The 24789-nt window shown below is 40.6% G+C and overlaps 1 protein-coding gene across 3 annotated transcripts in view; it reads left to right on the forward strand.

Moving 5' to 3' along the window:
- MAP3K15 (mitogen-activated protein kinase kinase kinase 15) overlaps positions 1-24789 on the forward strand; it is a 145702-nt gene that overhangs the window by 47615 nt on the left and 73298 nt on the right. For 2 of the 3 annotated variants that reach the window (XM_072615338.1, XM_072615339.1), the window contains 2 exons: positions 9184-9352; positions 12480-12586. In XM_072615338.1, the coding sequence (XP_072471439.1) occupies positions 9184-9352; positions 12480-12586 (276 nt within the window). Of the gene's footprint in view, positions 1-7429; positions 7605-9183; positions 9353-12479; positions 12587-24789 lie in introns of those variants that run through there. The other variant, XM_072615341.1, reaches the window with a different exon arrangement.

Consider the following 24789-nt stretch of genomic DNA (forward strand, 5'->3'; position numbering starts at 1 on the left):
TTCTAGAATGTTCTTTGGTAGCAAGAAGGGTGAGGTAATGCAGGTATATTAGCAGTAGCGTTGGAGAAGAAATGATTTGTATTCTATCAGTTTGGACCTGACTCTACATCTGCAGTCTAATCTTTGTTGTTTAGTTGATTAGTTTTGTCCAACTCTTCCTGACCCCATTTGGATATAACCCTAGACAAGTCACCTCAGCACTAATTAAGGTGTTAGACTAGAGGGTGTCTAAGATTCCTTTTAATCCTAAGATTTTTTGGTGCTAAGTAGAATCTATTGGATATGATTAAATCTCTCCTTGGGAGTGGAGAATTTTGAAGGACTACAGGATTATCATTCTGAATGAGAGAGAACATAGTACCATGACTTTGGAAAGTATAAACAATGGATGGAAATGGTCATGATTTCAAACCATACCCTTGAAATTTATTTTAAATTGAATTTATCTTACTAAATATCAAGGGCAGTTAGGTGGCACAGTAGATAGAGTGTTGGGCCTGGAGTCAGGAAGACTTGTATCCCTGAGTTCAAATCTGGCCTCAGAGACTCACTAGCTGTGTGACCCTGGGCAAGTCACTTAACCCTATTTGCTTCAGTTTCCTCTTCTGTAAAATGAACTGGGGAAGGAAATGGAGAACTGCTCCAGTATCTTTGCCAAGAAAACCTCCAACAGGGTCACCAAGAGTTGGACAAGACTGAACAACAATAATAGCATCTAAATACCTGTTAACATCAGGTTCTTTTGCTTGCAATTTGTCTCTTATGGAGTATGAAAGTAGGGTGCAGAAAGCAGATTCCAACATTTGTGGCTCTAATTAAGTTATGAAGGATTTGCCTCTGTAAGTTATGTCACAAGAAAAATGATTTGTACTGTTTTCTTAAGCACTAATGAAAATCCTAAAAGCTGGCAGCCTCAACCTGTAATAAACTGGAAGAATGTGCTCCTAGTGCATTTGCCATATTAACTCTCTAATTCAGTTCTTTTGTTGCTTAGTTTCCATTCTGTATCGAGAGTTTCTGCTGCCTTTAAAGGGAGAACAAATTTGGAAAAGGAGACTCTCTAAAGGAGACCATGGAGTGCCTTCAAAATCATCTCATAATGTCTGTGTTCCACCACATACAGCATAGCCATTTGGGGCTGAGCTTTTCTGCTGACTTGTGAAATCTTAGGGAAAACATTATTACCTTTTTTCCTGACTACTATATTATTTCAGGGAAAATATCTGCATATGATACAGTACCCTAAGGTTAAGTAGATGAGGGGTTCTTAATATGTGTGCGTGCATGTGTGCATGTGTGTGCGCGTGAGTGTGTGTGTGAGTGTGTGTATGCGATACTTCCATTTGCCAGTCTTTGTCTGATAAAGTCTGAGAACCTCTTCAGAATAATGCTTTTAAATGCATAAAACAAAATACTTAGGATTTCAAAGGAAACCACTTATTTTGAAACACATTTATCAAAATATTGAAAAAACAAGTTCATGGGCCAAGTTGATGAGCTGTTTTTTTTTCAGTCATTAAAAAAATAAGCCTTTCTTCAGAGGTCTACCGCATTTATTTAAAACATGTATCAGATTAAAATGATTTCATGCTTACTATTTCATCGCTATGATTATTCAGTTACTAATGCAGATCACAACCAGCTCTTGGCCTTGGTAGATTATCTTCACGAGTTGTCTATGTTTTAAAAAATCATTATTTGTTTTCATTTTTCACTCCTTTTTTTTGCTTTGGTGATGAGCCTTTGTGAACTTGATGTGACTGGTCTTTGGGCAACAGTCCACCATTAAGTCAAAACTCAAGGTCCTTCTAACCTTCTAAGCCCTGCTAGAATTTCACAGAATCTACAGTCATCTGCATACCATGGACTAAGGTTCTAATGGAGATAATTTTTGCTGTGGATATATTTACTTTGGAAATAATAATATAAAACAAAAGAATAAACCCACAGTTTTGTCAGGCTTTTCAAATAATGTTTAATGCTTTTATAATTTATAAACTTGGACAACAGTCATGCTTCTGAACACCTAGTAGATGGAAGACAAGTGCCCACACAGAGTCTGCTGATATGCTCATTGATCCCTGACATCTCTTACCTGTGCAACAAAGTTATTCAAGAGTCTGTGAGTTTCTTGAAACTAGAAACTTGACTAAAGAAATTGTTTTATTCAGTGATTCCTTGAATGTTGAATCAATCAAGGTATTAACATAATTATGCAATAGAAAGGGATCTAAACAAAAAGGAGATTTCCTTTTTCAGTTGTTTCTGTTTGTACAAGGCATTAAAGTCCCGGACTACATAGCTGCTGTGGTGATGCCAAAGAGATTAACCTCTCTGTATCTCAGTTTCCTCCTTAGTCAAATGAAGAGGATTGAATTCGATGATCTATAAGATCCCTTCCAATATTAAATCTCTAATAGAATGGTCCTATGATTTGTGCAATTATCAACAATCCATAGACGTGTGGTGGATGTCAATAGGGATGTTCTCAGTGTCCATTTGCAGGCTAGAAGCACCCTCTATGACAGCATCAAGGATATTGGACGAGTATAGGAGCTGGACCTGTCAATCAGTGATGACAGACAGACAGTCCAAGTGGTCCACGGGTGCACCGAAGCTACCAAAAGAACAAATTCTTTACCACTTGAAACAAACAAGCAGACAAACAAACGAAAAACCAAAACAACCTCCTTGGTAGATTTATGGAGGAATCAGGACTAGACACACACCTAGGGTGAAAAGACATGAAAGCATCCCTATCCAAACTGGTGGATGAATGATCCATGCTGGTGAATTCATGAATGGTGATCAAAAATATCAGAAGTTAATCTTTAAAATGAAAACATTATCTTGTAAAAACAAAACAAAAACTTAACACCAAAATATTTTTCAATGGTCTCCAATGTGCCTAGGTTGTGTTAGGCACTTATTTACTATAGTTTTATAGTATTACAGGCAAAGAACCTCAATTCCTCTGATTCTCTTTCTCTGGAGATAATCATATCTCTAGTCCATGAACAGATCTAATGATGCCCTGAATAATTTCATTATTTTAATTTACTTACCAGATTGGCTGTGTTATTTATCTGAGAAATGCTAAGTATCCCTAAGTAATTTTTCCGAAATAGACAAGATACTTAAATCAACCCACTGTAATTACAAATATGGCAGTGAAAGAATTATATCATCTTTAAAGGTTTTGATCATTGGATGTTTGATGTGGGACCACGAAACCACCAAGTCAGTAAATATTTATTAAAGTTTCTGTTAAGTGCAAAACTCTGTGCTAGGCAAAGACAGAAATGAACTATTTTCAGTGCTCAGAGTTTTCATTCCACTAGGGAATATTTGACAAGTAACTATTTTGGAGGCAGAGAAAGGGGGGGGGAGAGAATGTGTTTGAGGGAAGCAGGCAGAGAGAGGGAGGAAGAAGGAAAAGAGGAAGAAGGAGAGAAAGCAGAGATAGGGGAGAAAGCAGAGAGGGGAAAGGAAAGAAAGGGCAAGAAGGGGGAAAGAAAGAGGGAAAAGAAAAAGCAGAGGTGGGGGAGAATGGAAGAACACAGAGAGAAAGAGAAGAAAGGGGAAAGAAGGGGGAGGGGAGAGAGAGAGGGAGAGAAAATGCAGAATGAGAGAGGAGAGAGAACAGAAGGAGGAAAAGGAGAGAGAAGGGAAGGGGAGAGAAGGGGAGAGAAAGAGATAGTGCATTCTAAGCACAGAGCTAAGAGACGGAACCCCAAATTCAGCAAACACCTCATAGGTCAGTGTGGCTGAGATACATGCATGGCACGTGAAAGATAGTTAGATGAGAATAAGTCTGAAAAATGAGTTGTTGGAGTACTTTTCGATACCAGGCCGCGGAGTTTGTATCTTATATGTAGAGCAAATAGGGAAGCACAGGCAACTTTTAAGAGTCACATTGTTAGATCATTTTTCTCTTTTTCCCCCCCTTTTAAAATTGGGTCTGTGGTTTGATTGGTAGGGCACACTGGGTGAGAAATCCCGCTCTGCTAATGCAGGAAGCTCTTGACCTTAGAGAGTTCTCTGAAGACACAGTGTGTAGGTTATAGGTGAAATTTGCACTCCGGTTTTTCTGACTCAGGTTAGCTTTCCAGACATTCCACCACAGCTACATCTCAGAGTTTTAGGGATATTAATTTTCACACTATTCCCAATTTTCTTTAAAATTGCCTTTCATGTGTTCGTGAAGCTAAAATGCAGGTATATGAAGTATTTAAAGTTTTATGATGTCGTGTTTTATTACACAAATATGACAAGACTCACAAATGTTCTTGTGGTCAGTCATCTTTTCATTATATAATGTGTAGTTATCAACACATTTGCTCCCTGGGAGGAGACAGCTAGGTTATGGTCAACAGAGAAGTGACAGACTCAGGTGAACACCTGAATTTTGGTCCTGCCTCTGAGGAATACTGGGTGATTGACCCTAGGCAAATCACTTGTCTTTGCCCTCACTAAGCAATTCCCTAGACAAAAGTTGGTAGCTGGGTGGCACAGTGGTTAGAGCGCCAGGATTGAGGTCAGGAGAATTTATCTTTATGAGTTCAAATCTTCTCTCAGACACTTACTAGCTGTGTGACCTTGGAAAAGTCATTTAACCCTGTTTGCCTTAGTTTCCTCATCTGTACGATGATAGAAGGAAAAGGCAAACCACTCTAGAATGGGCAGTTTGTTCCAATGGCTGTGAAAGTGGCTGAAGCAGGTGCTGTGGAGCACTTAAAACTTGGGTCAAAGATGTCACGATCATTCACCGCATCCCGGGCCATCTCTGGTCGTCCTGACTTTTGTCCTGCCGCTGGACTTTGATGATTCTGAGAAAGAGAATGAGGCTGCCTCCCTTAAATCCTATTCACCTATGAGTGAGAACATCACCAGCAATGTCGCTGGTCCTTCTTGAAAATGAAGGACAAGAAACAATCACTGAGTGTCAGATATTGTGCTAAGTGCCAGCTATGGACAGTATGCACGTGTGTGTATATATGTATGTATATGTATATATATGCATATATTAAATATGGATAGCAACTTTAGAGAAGAAAGCACTAGAAGCTGAGAGGAAGAGAAAGAACTCCTCTAGAATGGAGCATTTGAGCTGAGTCTTGAAAGAAGTCAGGAAATCTAGGAGGCAAAGGGGAAACAGGAGAATATTTCAGGCATGGAGGTTAGCCAGTGAGGCAGTATGTGTGTGGAACAAGGTGGCCAATATGACTGGACCTTAGAGTAAGTGGAGGGGAGTAATATGAAAGAAAGAAAATACAAAAGAAGGGCCAGGTTGTGACAGGCTTTAAATATCAAGTCAACGAGTTCGTAGCTGAACCTACAGGTAATATGGAGCCCCCAGAATTTATTGGGGAAGGGCAATGATATGGTCAGATCTTCTCTTTAGGAAAATCACATTGGCATCTTAGGAAAAGTGGATTGATTGGAGTGGGGATAGACTTAAGGCAGGAAGTTCAATTAGAAGTTTATTGAAATGGTTTAGGTGGGAGGTGATCTATGAACCATGGATGTGTGAGTGGATAAAGGAAATGTTGCAAAGAAATAAATAAGATTTTATAACTAGCTGAATATGTGAGGTAAGTGATAGTGAGAAACCAAGGATGGCAATGAGGTTTCAAATATCAATGGTTTGGGAGTATGGTGGTACTCTCAACAATAACAGGGAAGTTCAAAAGAGGGGAAGGTTTAGGGGTAAAGATAATATATTCTCTTTAGAATATACTGAGTTTGAAATAGATACAAGACACACTGTTTAAAATACCCAGTAGACAGTTGGTGATGTAGGACTAGAGTTTAGGAGAGAGAAGAGGGTTGGAGATGTATAGATTTGGACATTATATGTGTAGAGATGGTCATTGAACCAAGGAGGTTTATGAGATCATTAATCTAAAGAATATAAAGAGAAGAGAGAAGAGGGCTTAAGACATAGCTGTGAGGGGTCATTTAGTGGGCATGACACAGTTAAAGATTCAGTGAAGGGGACTGAGGAATTATCAGACAGGTAAGAGAAGAACCAAGAAAAAGCAGAGTAATGAAAACTCAGAGAGGAAAGAGTGGCGTCAAATGCTGTGGTGCCCTTCTTTGTGTCTCTTGTGCTGATCACATTTCCTGATGCATGGTAAGCACTTAATAAATGCTTATTGACTGAGAAAAAGTCAGGGAAAAAAAAGACTGAGGAAAGAACATGATATTTGACAGATGAGAGATTATTATTCATAATTTTGAAGACAGCAGTTTGATTTGAACTATGAGGTTGGTATCAGATTGCAGAGGGCTTAAAAAGGAATCGGAGGGATGGAGTGTAGACTGCCTTTTCAACAAGCTTAGCTGAGAGGGGATGATGGGAAACTGGAGGACATCCCGATGAATATCTGGCTGCTGGACCCAGATGGCTCAGGAGAAGAAAGTGAGGCTGGTGACCTTGCACAGCCCTCCCTCACTCAAATCAAAGTAAACTGCAAGTCATGTCATCATCTTGATGTCATGATCCTCTTAGAGAATGAAGGGCAAACACAACAGCTGAGAGGGGAAAGAGAGGGAGGGCAATAGATAACAGGTATGGTAGGATCTTAGTGCAGGTTTTTTTTAAGGATGGGGAGATGGGAGAGAGCAGGGAAGGAATCAATAGATAGGAAGAGACTGAAGATTAGGGAAGTAGTGAGGGTGCTTGTGATGATGAAAGAAAAGAGGGCCAAGGGGGCCTTTTGAGGTATTGGCAAGAAGAAAGTCCACCTCTTCACTAGAGACTGGAGTGAAAGAGGAAATATAGTGAGATATGATATCAGAGGGATGTGGGATGAAGGGAGAAGAGGGAGCTCTTGGTGAATGGTCTCATTTTTTTCTGTGAAGTATGAGAAGACCTCAGCTGAGAGGGTAAGCAGGAATGTGGGAGGCTTGAGGAGAAATGTGATTTAGAAAAGCCCTGGTGAAGGGTATAGGGTATGGATTGTGGGTGATTGTCTTGCTGCAGTGAAATAGCATACTTTTGTGGTAGACCTAGTAAGTATAGTTCTGTGATTTTCTTCGGTTCCATTCTACAACTTGTGAGTAGAAGCAAAGGAGGGAGATAGTAGGGTTAATCATGAATCGGGGTTTCACAAGGTGTGGTTAGTGATAGGACAAGGGAACAAGGAGCAGAAGACAGTGTGGAGCTGAACTGGTTCACCATGCTTGAACTGGGAAGGTGGTGTAGCCAGTGCATGGGTGATGGCCTAGCAAAGTACTGAGGGACTCCAAAGTACATGGAGGCACTGCAGATTATGGTGAAGATGAAGTATAGGTTTAGGAAAAGTAAGATGGAAAGCCAAAAGGTTATGATCTGAAAAAAAAAGAACACAGAAGAACATTTGTGGGTGATTACAAGATCAAGAGGATCCAGTGTGTAGCTGAGATGAAGTAGAAAACTAGGTCATGGGAACTGACCAGATGGAGGAAGTGGGAATATTTGAGGAAATATTACCATGTACTCTGAAGTTCTCTATTATGAGACAAGGTAGAGGGGGTAGACTGTGATCCTGGCAATGAACCATCTGTCATGGAAAATGTCCTTGGGGTCAGCAGGCAATGGCGCCCAGAACCTGGACTAGGTAGTAAATCTTCACTGCATGAATCTAAAGCAGGAGAGGCTGCTAAAAGATGACAACAGAGGAAGAATCTGGAAGAAGCAGGGGGCAGTAAGGAGTATTTCCCTATCTTGACCACTGACTGGGGGTGGGGTGGAGAAAGATAGGAGTGAAAAGAATGGCCAGGGATACAGTGACATCCAGAATGGATTGGGTCTCGATGACTGCCAGAAAGTTGAAGAAGCAAGAGGAAGGGGGTAAGATGAAAGGGAGTTTAGTCAGTTGTGGAGCAGGAGCAAGAGATCTGTGGTGGGAGGTTCCAGGTGGATAGGAAGGAGAGAGTGGACAGCTGGGGAGGAAATTTTGTTCGTCAGCAGGTGTGATATCAGTTTCACTGGAATAGGATCATCATTGGGGAATATAATGCCCCCCAGCAGTCACAAATGGAAGGGACCTGTATCCCTGGCACATGTTGGACCTCATAGTCCCCTGGCTCTCAGTGAGTCCAGAAGCCTGCCTAAGAGGCAGTGGATCTTGTGTCTTAGCAGGTCTTGGGCAAAGAGGCAGGAAAGGATAAGAGGAGCAGCCTAGAACCCTGGTGAGAAAACAGGAGGTGGTTTTTGGTTTTGGACAGCCATGGGGTCTAACTTTTCTGTGTACTTACTGTCTTTCCATTTCAGAATATAAGTTCCTTGAGGTCTAGAGCTGTTTAGCTTTTGTCTCTATATCCTTAGCATTTCTGTCTGGCACATAGTTTGTGCTCAGTAAGTACTTGTTAATTAGTTGGTTGGTTGATCCTTATCTGAAAAAAAAATAACGGTGCCATTGGGGAAGCTAATGAACTACGGGGAATATGGTCCTTGATTATCCTGGTGGAACTTCACACTGAGGGGTCCACAATATAGAAATTAGTTGTTTTTTTTAATAGAAGTTCTGATTTAATCTTGTGACTTAGGGAAGGTATATTGGCTCAGTATTACTCTTATTTGTGGGAAAAGAAGTATTCAGGTGCGCCACTCATTTTTCTTGCTCCTTTAGTCTATAAGCTGATGGGGACAGGTTGAGTTGTATATGAAATCATGTTTTCCTGAAGAAAAATGAACTGTTTTGAAATTCTTTTCAAGGCTGTAAAGCACTGCTCATAATTTCCTTGATTTGTTTCTTAGTATCTGTTGCTTGTGGCATATCAACCAGCATTTATTAAGTGCCTATTATGTGCCAAGTACTTGTGTGACTCATAATTTGATAATGAACAGGTTGTCTCCTTTATAATATATAATTTTAGCTTGTATTCATAGGGTGTTTTAAAGTTTGTTCAACAATTCTGGAAAGTTACTTGCAAGTGCTCTTATCCCTTTCCTCTAATTGAGAAAACTGAGGCTCAGAGAGATTGCTTTCTGTTATACAGTGTTTGTCTGAGGTAGAATTTGAACCCACACCTTCTGCTGCACTGTCTCCAAATTATGTCAGACTCTTTCCTGGTGTAAGCGGCTCAATGACTAAATTAAATTCCTGTCAAAACAGGACTCTTTCTTTGCCTTGCTACAGAAACAGTCTTCATAAAGCTAAATATGACATCGCTTTCCTTTTTTTCCTTCACCAGTGCTTATTACAAGGAAACCTTGTTAAATGACATTCGGAAAGCCAGAGAAAAATATCAGGGTGATGAATTGGCAAAGGAACTGGCCAGAATTAAACTTCGTATGGATAATACTGAAGTCCTGACATCAGACATTGTCATTAATCTGCTGTTATCCTACCGTGATATCCAGGTACAGACTGACCTCTTAGTAATCATTGACCCTCATACATGGTAAGCTAGTATGCAGCATTAAATAACTTGTGAAATCCTCTCCTTATTGGGCTGGCCAATCATATGTTTTTGTAGATGAAGGAATCATTTTATAGAAGAAGAAATTTAGGTCTTTAGAGGGGTTGAGAGCCAGTTGTAACGTCATAAAAGAAAGAGTGCTCTAGGAAGGGACTTGTCATACCAAGGGTAGCCTTGGAGGGGGCCCATATAAGATGTGATGATGTGTGCTGCTTTTCTTGGAGGTCCCTTGAAAGAGATGATGCAGTTGGGTGAGAGGGACAAGAAGTCTTGTGTGTGTGTGCGTGTGTGTGTGTGTGTGTGTGTGTGTGTGTGTGTGAGTGTGGTCCTTTAAACTCACAGAACTCTCTGTTTTGATCGGAATCCTCTTTTATGTAAAGGGGAGGTAGAATTAGGGTTAGTAAGAGGCTATAGCTCACCTTAGGACTGCACAGATATTTTTCTGGGGTAAGCAGTAAAGAGGCCACAACTGACATAAGCCTTGGAGCCAGGAGGGTAAAAGAACTCTTCAATAGCATGGTTTTATATTACTGAATGATTCATTTTTCACATGGTATGAGTCAATATGATGTAGGGAAAAGAACTAGAGTGATCAAATTAAATTTTTAAACAATTCTCAGAAGAGAGAATTGCCCTATGGCAAATCACTGAAGGGGTTCGTGACACAGAAAAAATTAAAAAAACCCTGAATTAGATGATCTTTAGGGTTTTTTCAAGATATCAAATTCCATGACATTCTGTGACACTGTACAATTTTAGCCTCCCAATCTGGGAGCTCAGGTGGGTGTCTGTGTAGTATTCCATAAACCTGGTGGTCATAGATACACGTAGAACCCAGGTAAGACATCCTGCTCACGCTTTATGAATGCTTCTGTCCATGGTGCTTGTAAGCTCATTTCCTTTGTACTATGTTTTTCTCGTTATGGGCCTTTGCTCATGCTTTTTCCTGTGCCCAGAAGGCTTTCCCTCCTTTTCTCTCTCTATTGAATTATTCCTCATACTGTAAAGTCCAACTCAGAGGCAACTTCCCTCATGAAGACCTTCCACGATCACTCAATCATTAAGTACTTTTTCCTCCTCAGACTTCACAAAGCATTTTGCTCTCTAATGTATTCTTAAGCATCCTAGTTATTTGGATATGTGCTGAATCTCTTTGCTAGATGACAAGCTCCATCAGGGTGGTCCCATGTCATGTATACATTTTTTATCTCCCTCAATCACAATAGACAGCATGAATGAAGCATTTCTCTCTATGCTAAACAGTTGGCTAAGTGCTGGGAATACAGATACAAAGGTAAGATAATTCCTTCAAAGGGCTTAGTGTCTGATGGAAGGGAGTGGCAGCCAGGGAAGGGTGTTTTGGTTTGGGAAAACACAGGGATATTGAGTGAAGCCATAGCGAAATTGATGGATAGTAGCAATGCATTCAGATGCATAAATACCTTTCTACCTGTATTATACAGACTACGCTAACAAGGCAAAATGAAGTAGAAGAATATAAGCCCAGCTGCAAACAGAGTAGCAAGAACAAAGCAGGGCAGAAAGTGAAGCATGTCTAGGTCTGGCTGGCTATAGAGGGTGGACCATGTGAATTTGAGTTCATGCACTAACCCAGTCAGGAGAGTATGGGTCCCAGGACGACTACAGTTGAGACTGAGCCTCCCAGGGCATGGCAGTTAGGCTCTTAGCAACTTCCTTGTTGGTGTGAAATTTTTAACTAAATTGAATATAAATGAAGAATCTGTTGTGTATAGTGTCCTTTTCCAGACACTGGAGAATTCCCAATCAGAATGGTAAATGAGTCACAGAAGTAAAAGAGATATACTCATCCAGTTTTAAATAATGGACAACATTTAAAACTTTTGACTAGTAAAGAAATATCTGAACAGATAAGAAAAATATTGTGCTGTGATCTCTCCCTAAATTTTTTTCCTTCATTTTGCTACCAAGGTTTTTGTTTTGTTTTATTTTGTTTCTCTGGCTTCTCCATCCCTGCCACCCACACCCAGGGTGACATAATCTGTCCTCTTTTCATAATACTGTTATGAAATCCTTTAGTTTACAGCAAAACCAGTAGTTATAGGACTATATTAGCTTCTCCCTAGGTATGGTGAAATTAAGAGGGGGGAGAAAGTGAAAGTAGCAGGTGGGATTTTTAGCAGTGGCCCACTCAATCTACAGAATCACAGTAACACTTGTACCTCACCTACTTATGGAAAAGGGAACTTATAAATCATTGACCTAGAGCTAAAAGAGACCATTGAGGCCAGCTAGTCCACCTCCTTTTCAGATGAGGAAACTGAGACTCAGAGGATGTTGCTTGCCCAAAGCCATAGGTGGGAGAAGGAAAATAGAGCCAGTATCTGAACGCATGTCCTGTGACTCAAAGTTCACTGACTCTTCTTCCATGACATCCAGTTGTGTCCTTAACTTGTCCCATGAAATTGAGGAGAATTGAGTTATGTTCTTTGCTTGAGAAGGGGCCATAAGCGTTCCCGTCGATGTTTCTGCTGAATAATTCCTCTGTTTTTCTTATACTCTTCCTTTCATCTTCTGATCCATGCTTTATGTATGGCCGAGAACGAGAGTTTTCATTCCCTTTGTCTTCATTTGATGTTTAATGGCTTGCCATTTTTGCCTCATTGCTGGCGCTTAGGTGGTGCGGTAGATAGAGCACTGAATCTGGAGTCAGGAAGATCTGAATTCCAATCCAGCCTCGGATACTTACTAGCTGGGTATCCTCTGTCTGCCTCATTTTTTTCAAGTATAAAATGATGATAATAAGAGGACCTAAATCCCAGGGTGGTTGTGAAGATTAAATGAGAAAATAATTGTAAAGCATTCAGCACAGTGCCTGGCACCTAGTAGATACTGAATAAGTGCTTGTTCCTCTCTCTGGATTTGCATATCCAGTTGGGATTAATTTTCTGGCTTCCTCCTTACTCATATGCCAAAATGATTCACTGAGGTCCTTTTGTACCTAAAAAAAATCTCTACCTTTAAAAACCAGTACCTTATAAAAATACCTGACGATCTTCCTTTCCTGCACTATGGCAATTGGGTGATAGGACTATGATGCCATGGTAAAACTGGTGGAAACCCTGGAGATGCTGCCTACGTGTGATTTGGCCGATCAGCATAATATCAAGTTCCACTACGCCTTTGCACTAAACAGGTAAGAATGATCATTTATAAGGAAAGTTTATAAAATATAATCTGTGGGCTTGTTCCCCTCAAGTGGCAAATTTAGGTAATTACTATCACATGCTTTAATTGTTTTTTTTTCCCAAGGAATTAAGAGGTGAAATGATTTCTCAAATGAAAAATGTTTTTCTTAGCCCATAGTGGGATAGGACAAAATTAAATATGGGTTAGCTTGAGTTGTGGACTTGATACCATGTTTTTCTTTGACTTGGCGGCTTTTGAACCAAGTGAGGATGCTACTGGACTCTCAGAGCAGTGGCTGCACACCACAAACTCTACTTTTCACCAAGCTGCAAAGGCTGTTAGGTGGTACATTGGATAGAACACTGGACTGGGAGTGGGTGAGGCCCAAGTTCAAATGTAGCCTCAGACATTCACAAGCTGTGTGACCCTGTTAATCTCTGTTTGCCTCAGTTGCCTCAAATGTAAAATGGGGATAATGATAGCACCTACCTCAGGGTTGTTGTGAGGATTAAATGAGATAATGTTAGTAAAACACTTAACACAGTGCCTGACATGTAATAGGCATTTAAACACACATACACACACATATAGAGAGATTTCCTTCCTTCCACTAGAGATGTACTGACTCTCATGACAGAAGGGCTTCAATTGAATTCAATAAGCATTTATTAAGTGCTTAATGTGGGCCAGACAAGGTTCTAGATAGGGAAGCAAAGACAAGCATGAAACAATCCCTGTTCCTAAGGAGTTTGCATCCTATGAATAAGGTATAATATGTACACAGAGAAAAACTATTGTCATTCAACAGCAATTGATTAAGCGTTTTGTGTGTCAGGCACTGTGTTGAGCTCAGGATGTAAAGAAAGGTGGAAATGCAGATTTTGTCTTCAGGAAACACACTTTTGAATCAAAGGAAATGTAAATAATTGCATATGTGTGTGTATACACACATATAACATATGTAAATATAGATCTCTAAGTACATACATGTGAATGCATGAATGTATGGAATTTGAGAGGAAAGCCATTGGTGGTAGTAGGCTGGTAACCCACCAGGAAAGACTTCCTACAGGGATTTGAGCTGTTTTAAAGGAAGCTCAGAGGTAGTGGTGAGGAGGGAGAAGATGCCAGGAAGAAGATGCATGGAGATAAAGTTTGGAATGTCATGTTCAAGGAAAAGCTGGAAGGCTAGTGTTTCTTTGTCACAGAGCATATGGAGGGGAGAAAAGTGTAGGGTAGGAAAGGATCAGGTTGTGAAGGGTTGAAGTCATTTACAGCAGGGAAGTGAGATCTAGAGTGGGGGGAGGGAGGTTGTCCTTCATTCTCAAAGGGGACCAAAATGACATCACAATGTTAGAGTCTGTTCAACTGTGGCTGAGCACACTAATATGAGCTCAGAATGTGTGGGCATAGGTCAGGCACAAACAGCCCATGGGAATTTTTGGGGTGGATTCTCTAAACTTGTGCATCTTTTATTTCTTTTGATCTGTTTCAATTCTGTTTTGCTCATAGAACATGGCACCTTCTCTAATTAGAGTATGCCATGCTGAGCAGTTCTGTGCCAGTGTCTCCCATGCTACACAATCGATTCCAAAGTTCTTAAGAGAGACTTTGAGCAAGTGTCCTTGTATCACTTCTTCTGACCACCATGTGGGCACTTGCCCTATGTGAGTTCTCCATAAAAGTCTTTTTGGCAAGTGTATGTTTTGTATTCGAACAACATGGCCAGCCCATCAGAGTTGTGCTCTCTGAAGCAGAGTTTGAATGCTTGGCAGTTTAGTTCCAGAAAGGACCTCAGTGTCGGGTATCTCATCCTTCCAGGTGATCTTCAGAATCTTTCTAAGACAATGCAAATGAAAGCTGTTCAGTTTCCTGGCATGACACTGGTATAGTATCCAGGTTTCACAGGCATACAACAATAAGGCCTTCCAAACAGAGCTAGCTCTGGCAATACGTGTGTCAGCCTCTTTGTGAATGTGTATGTTCCTGATAAGTAGGAGGGAGGAGGAGATGAGGGAAGGCTTCTTAGGTAAGCAGCCTGTTCAGTCTCACAGTGGGTAAGAAATTCAGAGAAGCAGAGTTGAGGAAGGAATGTTTTAGAGTCTTTGTAAATCCATGGAAATGGGAGATGGCTTGCTGAGTTGGGGTTGAAATATAATGAGTAAAAGAAAGTAATGTGAAAAAAGACAAGGTGAACCTAGATTTCAGAGACCCTTGAACACCAGGTTCAGGGATCTGTCTTTGTGCAAAAGGTGGAAGGAATTTTGTTTTTCTTTCAATTATTTTAAAGAAGCATTTTTCAAAGTACCCCTATGTGAAAGGAATTGTGCAAAGTAAGTGCTGTGAAAGAGCAGTTTGTTTATAGGAAAAGAAAAACCAGTTGCTGTCCTGAAGGAGTTTCGATTCTCTTATGACTATACAACATGTACACAGATAAGCAAATCAAGGTGATTTGAGGAGGCAGAGAGCTCTAACGGGCAGCTTGGGGGTGCACTGGAGTTGGGAAGACCTGACTTCAAATCTGGCCTCAGACATTTACTAGCTGTGTGACCCTAGGCAAGTCACTTAATCCTGTTTGTCTCAGTTTCCTCGTTTATAAAATGAACTGGAGAAGGAAATGGCGAACGGCTCTAGCGTCTTTGCCAAGAATACCCCGAAGGAGGTCACAGAGTCAGTAACAATCAAACAGCAGCAGATGGTATTGCCAGCTGAGATAAAGGAAGGTTTCACTTAGGAGGTAGCTGCTGAGCCTTGAAGGAAGCTAGGGATCCTCACAGGCCTAGGTGCAGAGGCAGTGTGTACCCGTCGATCAACACAGCACTTGGCCAAGCCCTGGGCATCCAAAATGAGGCAAAAGACAGTCCCTGCCCTTGAGGGGCTTCCAATCCAAAGGGGAGACAGAATGCACAAGTAAACACAAAACAAGTTATGTACAGGATAAATAGGAAGTAACTAAGGGACGGAAGGCAGTAGGATTAAGGGGGCATTGTGGGGACAGATTGTGGGAAGGAGCATGAATGAGAAGTTTCAGGAACAGCTGGTAATTCAATCTGACTGGAATGTAGAGTGTGGAAATAATTTGGGGAAGGGGTGTGGGAGAAAGACCCATGGAGGAACTCAGAAGCCAGGTTAGGATCCTGTATTTTATTCTGGAAGCAATAGCGAATCTTTAATGATTTTTGAGCGGGGGAATGATGTGGTCTGACTTGTATTTTAGGAATATCCATTTGGCAGTCTGGTGTGGAGGATGGAAATGGTGTAGGGCTTTGAATGACATGGCCCTTAAGTTTCCTGCCCACTCTTCAGATTCTGGGACTTTGTATTCTGCTTTGTATTCTGTAAAGAGAAAGACGGGACCATCCAGTTACTCAGCTGGAGATGAATGAGGAATTTTCATGAGTTATTGTTGACCTTTAACTCATGTGAACTGGAGCAAGACAGAGTCATGAATTAATTTGGAAAGGTGACTCGTAATGAATGATGCCTGCCCCATGAACGGCAGTGATTTTGTGTTAGTGGCAGGGACTGGTTCAGTCCTGTGTGGTTTTTACTGTTAACGTCCACTCTGCTGCTTCTAGCAGAATTTTCAAAGATAAGATTTTCTTGGATTGACTTTGCCTTCCATTTACTTAAAATTTCCACTGTGCTCGGCCACAGTAAAGTCCGTCTTTGATTTGTGGTATGATGGCTCTGTATGAGTAATCTTTACTGACTCTTCGTACAGTGAGCTCGTTATTGTCCATAATTGGTAAGGTGCAGCTAAAGGTCAGGGAAGTTTCAAAGGTTAAGAAAAATACTTCTATCAAGTCATTTGAAGTATTTGTGACTACAGTCAGTCAGTCAATGAGCATTTATTAAGCACCTACTCTGTACCAGGCACTGCTAAGCACTGGGGATACAAAGGGAGGTAAAAAACAGGCTCTGACTTTGCGGAGCTCACAGTGTAATGGGAGAGAAAATAAGCGGGTAGCTGTACAAGTGGTCGGTAAACAGGCTAAATAGGAAATAATTTACAGAGGAAAGGAATTAGAATAAAGAGGGGATTGAGGAAGGTTTTTTTGTGAAAGGTGGGATTTGAGCAGGCAGAGATGAGGTGGAGTGCACCAGGCATAGTGAAGAGCCAGAGAAAGTGTCTTGTTTTGCAGAAGATCCAGGAGGCCAATGTCACTGGATCCATGGCAGGAGCAAGGTGTAGGAAGACTGGGAAATAAGGGGGAGCTAGGTTATGTTATGAAGTTCTTTCAATGTCAACCAGCATTTTCTCTTTGATCCAGGAGGTGACAGGGAGCCTCTGGAGTTTATAGAGTATGTGTATTGGGGGTGGGGTGGGGGTGGCGCATATGTGTGTGTGTGTGTGTGTGTGTGTGTGTGTGTGTGTGTCTAATATGGGTGTAACCTGTATTTTAGGAAAATCACCTTAGTAGCTGAATGGAGGATGGATTGTAAAGGGGAGAAACTCGAGGCAGGCAGACCCATCAATGGTCCAGGCATGAGGTGAGCAGGGCCTGCACCAGACTGGTGGTAGTGTCAGAGGAGAGAAAAGGTGGCATCAAGAGATGATGCAAAGGTGAAATCAAGAGGACTTTGTGTCAGATTGGATATGGGGGGGGGGGAGTTGAGAGATTGTGAGGAGCCTAGGATGATACCTACATTGTGAGCCTGAGGGACTGGGAGGATGGTCATGTCCTTAACAGTAATAGGAATGTTTCAAAGATGGTTTAGGGGGAAAAATAATGAGTTCATTTTCAGACATGTTGAGTGTGAGATGTCTACTGGACATCCAGTTTTGAGATATCGAACAGGCAATTTTGATGCAAGAAAGGAGTTCTGATGAATGTATATGTGGAGTCAGATTGCACCCCCTCTTGGGGAGGGGCAGAAAGGGATGGGGAGAAAATTTAAAACTCAAACGCTTGTGGAGCTGAATGTTCTAAACTAAAAATAAATCAATTAATTAAATTTTTTAAAAAAACTGATTATTACTTAAAAAAAAGAGAGGTCTGCTGAGAGGTTGAATCAGGATAGGTAGATATGAGACTTGTCAGCATAGAGATGGTAATTAAATCCTGGGAGCTGATGAGATTACCAAGTGAAGTAGTATAGAGGGAGACCACAAATCCTCCATGTGGTTTTAGGGAGGTTTAAAATATTCCTCAGCTGGTGGCTAATCCTTCGAGTTTCCAGACTAACTACTATGGCTTCAGGATATTCTATTGGTCAGCACACACTCAGAGCCTCCATTAAGGTATTTAATTTGACCAGGCAGCGAGAGGATGCACTATTTTGAAACAAAAGACATTTCTTCAAATAGCATAACAAGACAAAAAAAAAATTCCTCCCCCCTGCACCTCCCCCCATCCTTACCCCCCTGTCTCATGGGTTACATCCTTACTTAGGTTGCCACAACATGCATGGAGAGGCACACATGTGCAGGACACTCAGATCAAGAGTTTCTGTGGTCATGGTACACATATGGAAGAGACATAGACCAGAAATGTGTCAGGGCCCATGTGTGAGGTCATATACTTTTGGAGGGATATAGCATTTGACTGTGGAGGTTCAAGGTCCTGATTCTTGAGGACTTCCAGCATCCAAGGTAATGTGTTATAATATGCTGACCTATTCGGGCAGTCCTTGTTGGTCTCTAACCCTCAGCTATCTCTGCTGCTTTCTTCTGGGCTTCAGTTTTTCAGGGCCATATGATGGTCTCTGTACTCCCATCTTCTGAGGAGTAATAGCTAGAAAACCTCTCTCCTTGACTAGAGTCAGGCTGACTTTCTTTAAATTCACCGGAGAGGCTGGGAAATACCATATTTTAGCCAGATAAGCCAACAAAGGAGAAAGCTCCTAAGCCGGGACTGTTCTTTTAACTATTATGTTCAGGTGTTGATGTGCAGACCACAATCCCAGACAACTATCTGCTATAAGATCATCAAATTTGAAAATCCCCCGCCCCAATTACATTCCTCTTTGTAAACTAGAATCCCTAAAACCTCATTTGAGGATCCTCCTCCTCCTTCTTCTTCTGCTTTTTTTCTCTTTTTTCTCCTTCTTCTCTTTCTTCTTCTTCTTCTCCTTCCTCTTCTCCTCCTCTTCCTCTCCTTCTCCTTTTGCCCCTAGTCCTCCTTCTCCTCCTCTCCTTCAGTCATAGTTAAGTGACTTGCCCAGGATCACACAGGTGGTAAGTTTTGAGAGTCTGTGGCTAGTACTCTATCTATTGCTCCACCTAGTTGCCTCCCCACCCTAATCTTCTTAAAATAAGTAATTATTGGCTGTTTTCACTTATCTGATTTAATATTGTACTCTGTTACTACTTATCACTAAGCACTTATTTCCTATAAGCATTACTGCCTTCCTAAGAAAAGGTCCCTGGTTGCAGAATCACTTTTCCAGTCCAGCAGGAATTTAGACATGGTTTTACCTAACCATGGCAGGTGACAGACTAAATTTCATAAGTAAAATGTAAAAAGGCAATTGTTGGGAAGGAATTTTTCTTTTTTGGAATTAATAATTTATTTGATGGGCACTCAACTCCCTGAAATTCTAGAATGGAGCCAAATCCATGTACCACTTTCCTATATTGTATCCTTGGCTCATTCTATGCCCTAGTCCTGGCATGTTCTCTCCAACCTCTCCCACAACCCCTGCGTCTCTCCAGGTTGACATCCTACCCATCCTGCAAGATCTAGTAAAAATTCTAATTCCTCCATGAAGTCTTTCCCAACCCACTCTCCACTGAAAGTGATTTTTGTTATCTGTTCTTTCAGCCTTCTGTACTCTTATGTCTACTTTGTAATCTAATTTGAGTTATGTTTTACATTATTAAGATTCAAATGGCTAAGCAGGAGTGAGGACAATAGAGAAATCCATAGTGAGCATGAGCAGGTTTCAGTATCCTATATATCATAACCCAGTGAGAAGTGGTTTTAGGCCTCGGAAGACATATAGAAAATGATGCAAAGTGAAATGAGTAGGAACAGAAGAACATCCTGTATAGTACCAGAAATATTTTTTAAGGATGATCAAGTGTGAAAGACTCAGCTGCTCTGACCAAGACAGTTCCAAAGGACCCTTGATGAAAAATGCTCTCCATCTCCTGAGAGAGAATCAATGAACTCTGAATGCAGATTGAAGTATACTTTTAAAAACATTCTTTATTTTCATTTTATTTTGTTTGTGTTTTCTTTTGCAACATGGCTAATAGGGAAATATGTTTGGCTTGACCTCACATGTATAATTGAAATCAAAGGGCTTGCCTTCTCAAAGAAGGGGAAAGAATTTGGAACTCAAAAATTTTTTAAATGACTGTTAAAAATCCTTTTACATGTAATTGAAAAATATTTAATGAAATAAAAAAAGAAGTGGTTTTAGGAATACCATTGAGGATATGTTTGTTTGGAAAAGGCGAAAAGTCTGTTACCTGATATTTTATGAGCTTCTGTTTGGCGGATGTAAGAGGTAACACATGAAGAGGACTACATTGGTACCCACAAAATATGAAAAGACCTACAGGTAGACCTCTAGCATGTTGGATGAAGCCTCTTTGGGAGAATATGAGGAAGGATGAAAAGGCATGGATAGGTTGGAATCTGTCTTAGTGGAAGGATTGCCCACTTTGATGAAATCTCAGTTCCATTGAAGAAATGGAAAGAATATTAGATTTGGAGTCAGGACCTAGACAACATTCCTGGCTTTGACTCACTAACCATCGATCTTGGGAAAATTTCTTAATTACTCTGGACCTTAGTTCCTACATCTGTAAAATGAGATGATTGGAATAAACAGTCTTTATGATCTCAGTGTATGTTGTGTCACCCCCAGCTGGATTAAAAATCCCTTGAAGCCAAGGACCTTGCCTTTTTTGTGATTGTGCACTCCTTGAGAACTAGGACTGTTCTATCTATCTATCTTTCTATCTGTCTGTCTGTCTGTCTGTCTATCATCTATCGACCCAGTCATCTATCCAGCTATTTATCCATTTATCTGTCTAGCCATTCATCCATTTATCTGTCTATCCAGTCATTCATCCATTGTCTATCAAGTGAGGTATACAAGTCTCAGGTACACAAGTCTCATGACCTTCTCATCACCAACATTTTCTTCTGTTTAGGTAAACACAATAATACTTCATTGAAACACCCTTGCAGCAAACATTGGCATTTAATAGACTATGTGACTGTAAGGAAAAGGGACAGAAAGGATGTGAGAGTGACGAAGGCAATGTGTGGTGCAGAGTGCTGGACTGATCATAGACTTATCCTTTCCAAGCTAAATATTTACATTCATCAAAAGTGCTGCCACCAAGGCAAAATGACCACCAGAAGAATTAATGTCAACAATTAATGTCAGAGATATTCTCTGAGTGGGAAGAGTTTGTTGCTAACTTGGAGAGAAAGTTGAGTCAACACACAGTTGGCAACAGTGGAGCAGAAAGGGAGTGGGCAGCGTTCAGAGATTTGGTGTATAGCACTGCATTTGCTCATCTGGGTCAGAGCACTTGCAAACACCAAGACTGGTTCTGATCAAAATGATGGGGAAATTCAGAAGCTGCTAAATGAAAAATGAGAACTCCACTGGGTTTACCAGCAGGATAGTCATCCATCTCTAAGAAGGCAGGATTTAACTCCATCAAAAGCAAAGTTTAGACAGATACAGGATTCTTGAGTCAGGAAGAAGGTAGATAAAATTCAGTTTTATGCTAATAGTAACAATCCAAAGCACTTTTATGATGTCCTGAAAGCTATATATGGACCAAAGACCTATGGTGCATCACTACTACTCAGTGCTGATGGAGCCACATCGATTAGTGATAAGGACATGATCCTAGAGAGATGGGCTAAACACTTCCATAGCATTCTGAACAGACTGTCATCAGTGCTGAGGCCAATGATGGTTAATCTCAGGTTGAAGTCAGTCCTTTCTTAGCTGAACTTCCAACTTAAGAAGAGGTTTTGAGGGTCATGTGGCAAAGCACCTGGTGCTAATTCTATTCCAGCTGAGATTTATAAGGTAGGGAGACCATAGCTCATACAAAAGCTGACTGAAATTTTTCAGGTTATATAGCAAGATGAGGTTATCCCCCAGCAGCTCAAGGATGCCTCCATTGTCCGTCTCTATAAAGGTAAAGGGAATAGATTGTCCTGCAACAATCATAGGGGAGATCTCTCTCTCAGTCGTTGCTGGCAAGATTCTGGCTAGAGTTCTCCTTAATAGGCTGATCCTTCACTTGGAAGATGGGCAAATACCTGAGAGCCAGTGTGACTTCAGAAAGGGCCAAGGAACAGTCGATTTGATGTTTGCTGCCCAACAACTCCAGGAGAAATGCCAGGAGCAGAACAGAGGTCTGTACACAACATTTGTGGATCTGACCAAGGCCTTTGACACTGTTAGTCGTGAGGGCTTATGGAAAATTATGTCAAAATTTGGTTGCCCAGAGAAGTTCATCAATATTGTATGTCAATTTCATGATGTCATGTTTGCCCGGGTTCTGGATAATGGACAAAGCTCTTGTGCCCTCCCAGTCACCAATGGAGTGAAACAGGGCTGTGTGCTTGCTCCCATGCTTTTTAGCGTGATGTTTTCAACCATGTTGTCAAATGCTTTCTATGAGGATGAATATGGCATCAAGGTCAGTTACCACACTGATGATAAATTCTTCAACTTGAAAAGGCTACAAGGCAAGACCAAAGTGGAGGGAGTGTTGGTGCATGATTTTCTGTTTGCAGATGATTGTGCACTCAGTGCAGCCTGTGAAGCTGAGATACAACAAAGTATGGATCAATTCTCTGCTGCCTGTGCTAATTTTGGCCTAATAGTTAACACTGAGAAAACACAGGTGCTCCATCAGCCACCACCATCCATATGTGGAAACATCAATTACAGTAGATAGAGAAGTTTTGAATGCTGTGGATAAGTTCACTTATCTTGGTAGTGTACTACCCATGTAGCGTACACATTGATAATGAGGTTGATGCACACATTGCTAGAGCTAGCTCAGTGTTTGGGAGGCTCTAAAGAAAAGTATGGGAGAGAAAAGGTACTAGACTGACTACCAGACTGAAGGTCTAGAGAGCCGTGGTTTTGACCTCGTTGTTGTATGCATGTGAAACCTGAGTAGTATACTAGTGCCATGCCAGGAAACTGAATTACTTCCATTTAATTGTCTTAGGAAGAGTCTGAAGATTAGCTGGCAGGATAAGGGACCAGACACTTAGGTCTTTACTTGAACTAAATGGCCAAGCATTCAAACTCTGCTTCAGAGAGTGCAACTCTGATGGGCTGGCCATGTTGTTTGAATACAAAATGTACTCTTGCCAAAAAGACTGTTTTATTGAGAACTCACACAGGGCAAGCATTCACATGATGGTTAAAAGTGATACAAGGACACTCTCAAGGTCTCTCTTAAGAACTTTGGAATTTGTTGTGTGACATGGGAGACACTGGCACAGGACCGCTCAGTATGGCATGCCCACATCAGAAAGGGTGCTGTACTCTATGAACAAAGCAGAATCGAAACAGTACAAAAGAAATGCAGGATACACAGGTTTAGAGGATCCACCCCAAATGTTCACATGAACTATTTGTGCCCGACCTATGGTAGAATATTCTGAGCTTTTATTGATCTGATCAGTCACAATCAGACACATTAAAACTTGACTCTAGCACAGTGATGTCATTTTGGTCCTCTTTGAGAACAAAGAATAACAACCTATGTCTGTCTGTCTATCTATCTATCTATCTATCTATCTATCTATCTATCTATCTATCTATCTATCTGTCTGTCTGTCCATCCATCTCTTGTCTTGGTATCCCTAGCATCCATAGTTCCTGGCACACAGTGGGTGGTTAATAAATGTTTGTTGAATGGCAGTGTCTCTTCCAGAGGCTAGTCACAATGTGTTGTATTTATCATGATCCTTAAAAAAATGCTTGTTGAATGAATGACTAGTCAACTGGATACAGATACAGCTAAATATTTGGTTGAATCCTTTGGGAAATCCATAACTTGCGTTAGGGTGAGTAAAAGAAGAGGAATAGAAGGAATGATGATTTTATTGAGATTATTTCCAAGGTGTATTCATGAAAAAATATGGGCTATGTGAGATATGGAGAGAATTGGAAGAGTAGAGAATACATATTTAAACCAACCATGCGACTAAGTCTGGGCCTTTAAAGAAATTTCAGTGTCATATAGGGAGTTTTGGAGTAGGTAAATGCAACTGCAATAGCTGGTGCAAATGAATTGATTTTACTTTCTTTTCCTAGAATTTGACAGTTCATGAAATCTGCTTGCACAAATATGGCAAAACTCTCAAATTAGTTCTTTGAGTTAAGAGATGTTTACTCTTTAAAAAAAGCAACCCGACTATTCATTTCACTCCTCTGGGTTTATCTGTAAGATGAAGAGACTGAACAAGATTATCTACAAGTTCTCCTCCAGCTCTGAAATTCTCCCTTCAAATAATTTCTTACTTAAAATTTCTTTTGACTATCTTAAGCTAAACTTTGCACTGATATTTAAAGTAGATGATAGGAAAAAAAACTTTTATTTTTACATGGCTCTAACATGGTTTTAGAGGCCTCATTTGCTTTATTGAACATTTCAATTTGGTGATCACCTTGAAATTGAAAAGAGGACAAGTCAATGCAAACAGGAACAAATTTGCTAATATTTCTATAACATCTGGTTTTGATCATTAGTGACAGTTGGAACAACAAACCTTGGCCTTTAGTATATTATAGTATAGATAATAGTATATTATATCAATGGAAACGGCCCCTCAGAAGGTTTCTGAACCTGACCAAATACATTCAGAAGAAATCAGTGCTGGAGGCCACCTCAAGGAGAAATATTCAAAATAAATCAAAATGGGAATGATACCAAAAAGTGATCATCTGTTGCATTTTAAAATTAATTAAAAAAATTTTAAACCTGGCTATCAGTAGACAGGAACATTTCCATATGCAATGAAGAAAGAATTTTAAAGGTATATGTATGTATAGGCATACATATACATATATAAGAAATTCAACTTGATTGTGCCAACAATACCTTCCTTGTCCGTATTATCATTTGAACTTCCTTCTCTTCTTTTATAAATTGTCAAGGCTGTCTTCTTTCTGATCCTTTTTGGTTACTATTCCAGCCCTCATTTCTGCCCATGCTATTCCAGCCCCTCCACCCTCCCACTTCCCCATAAAAGCCTTCTT

This window comes from Notamacropus eugenii, chromosome 5 (genome assembly GCF_028372415.1).
Source record: "Notamacropus eugenii isolate mMacEug1 chromosome 5, mMacEug1.pri_v2, whole genome shotgun sequence".
NCBI classification, from domain to species: Eukaryota; Metazoa; Chordata; class Mammalia; order Diprotodontia; family Macropodidae; genus Notamacropus; species Notamacropus eugenii.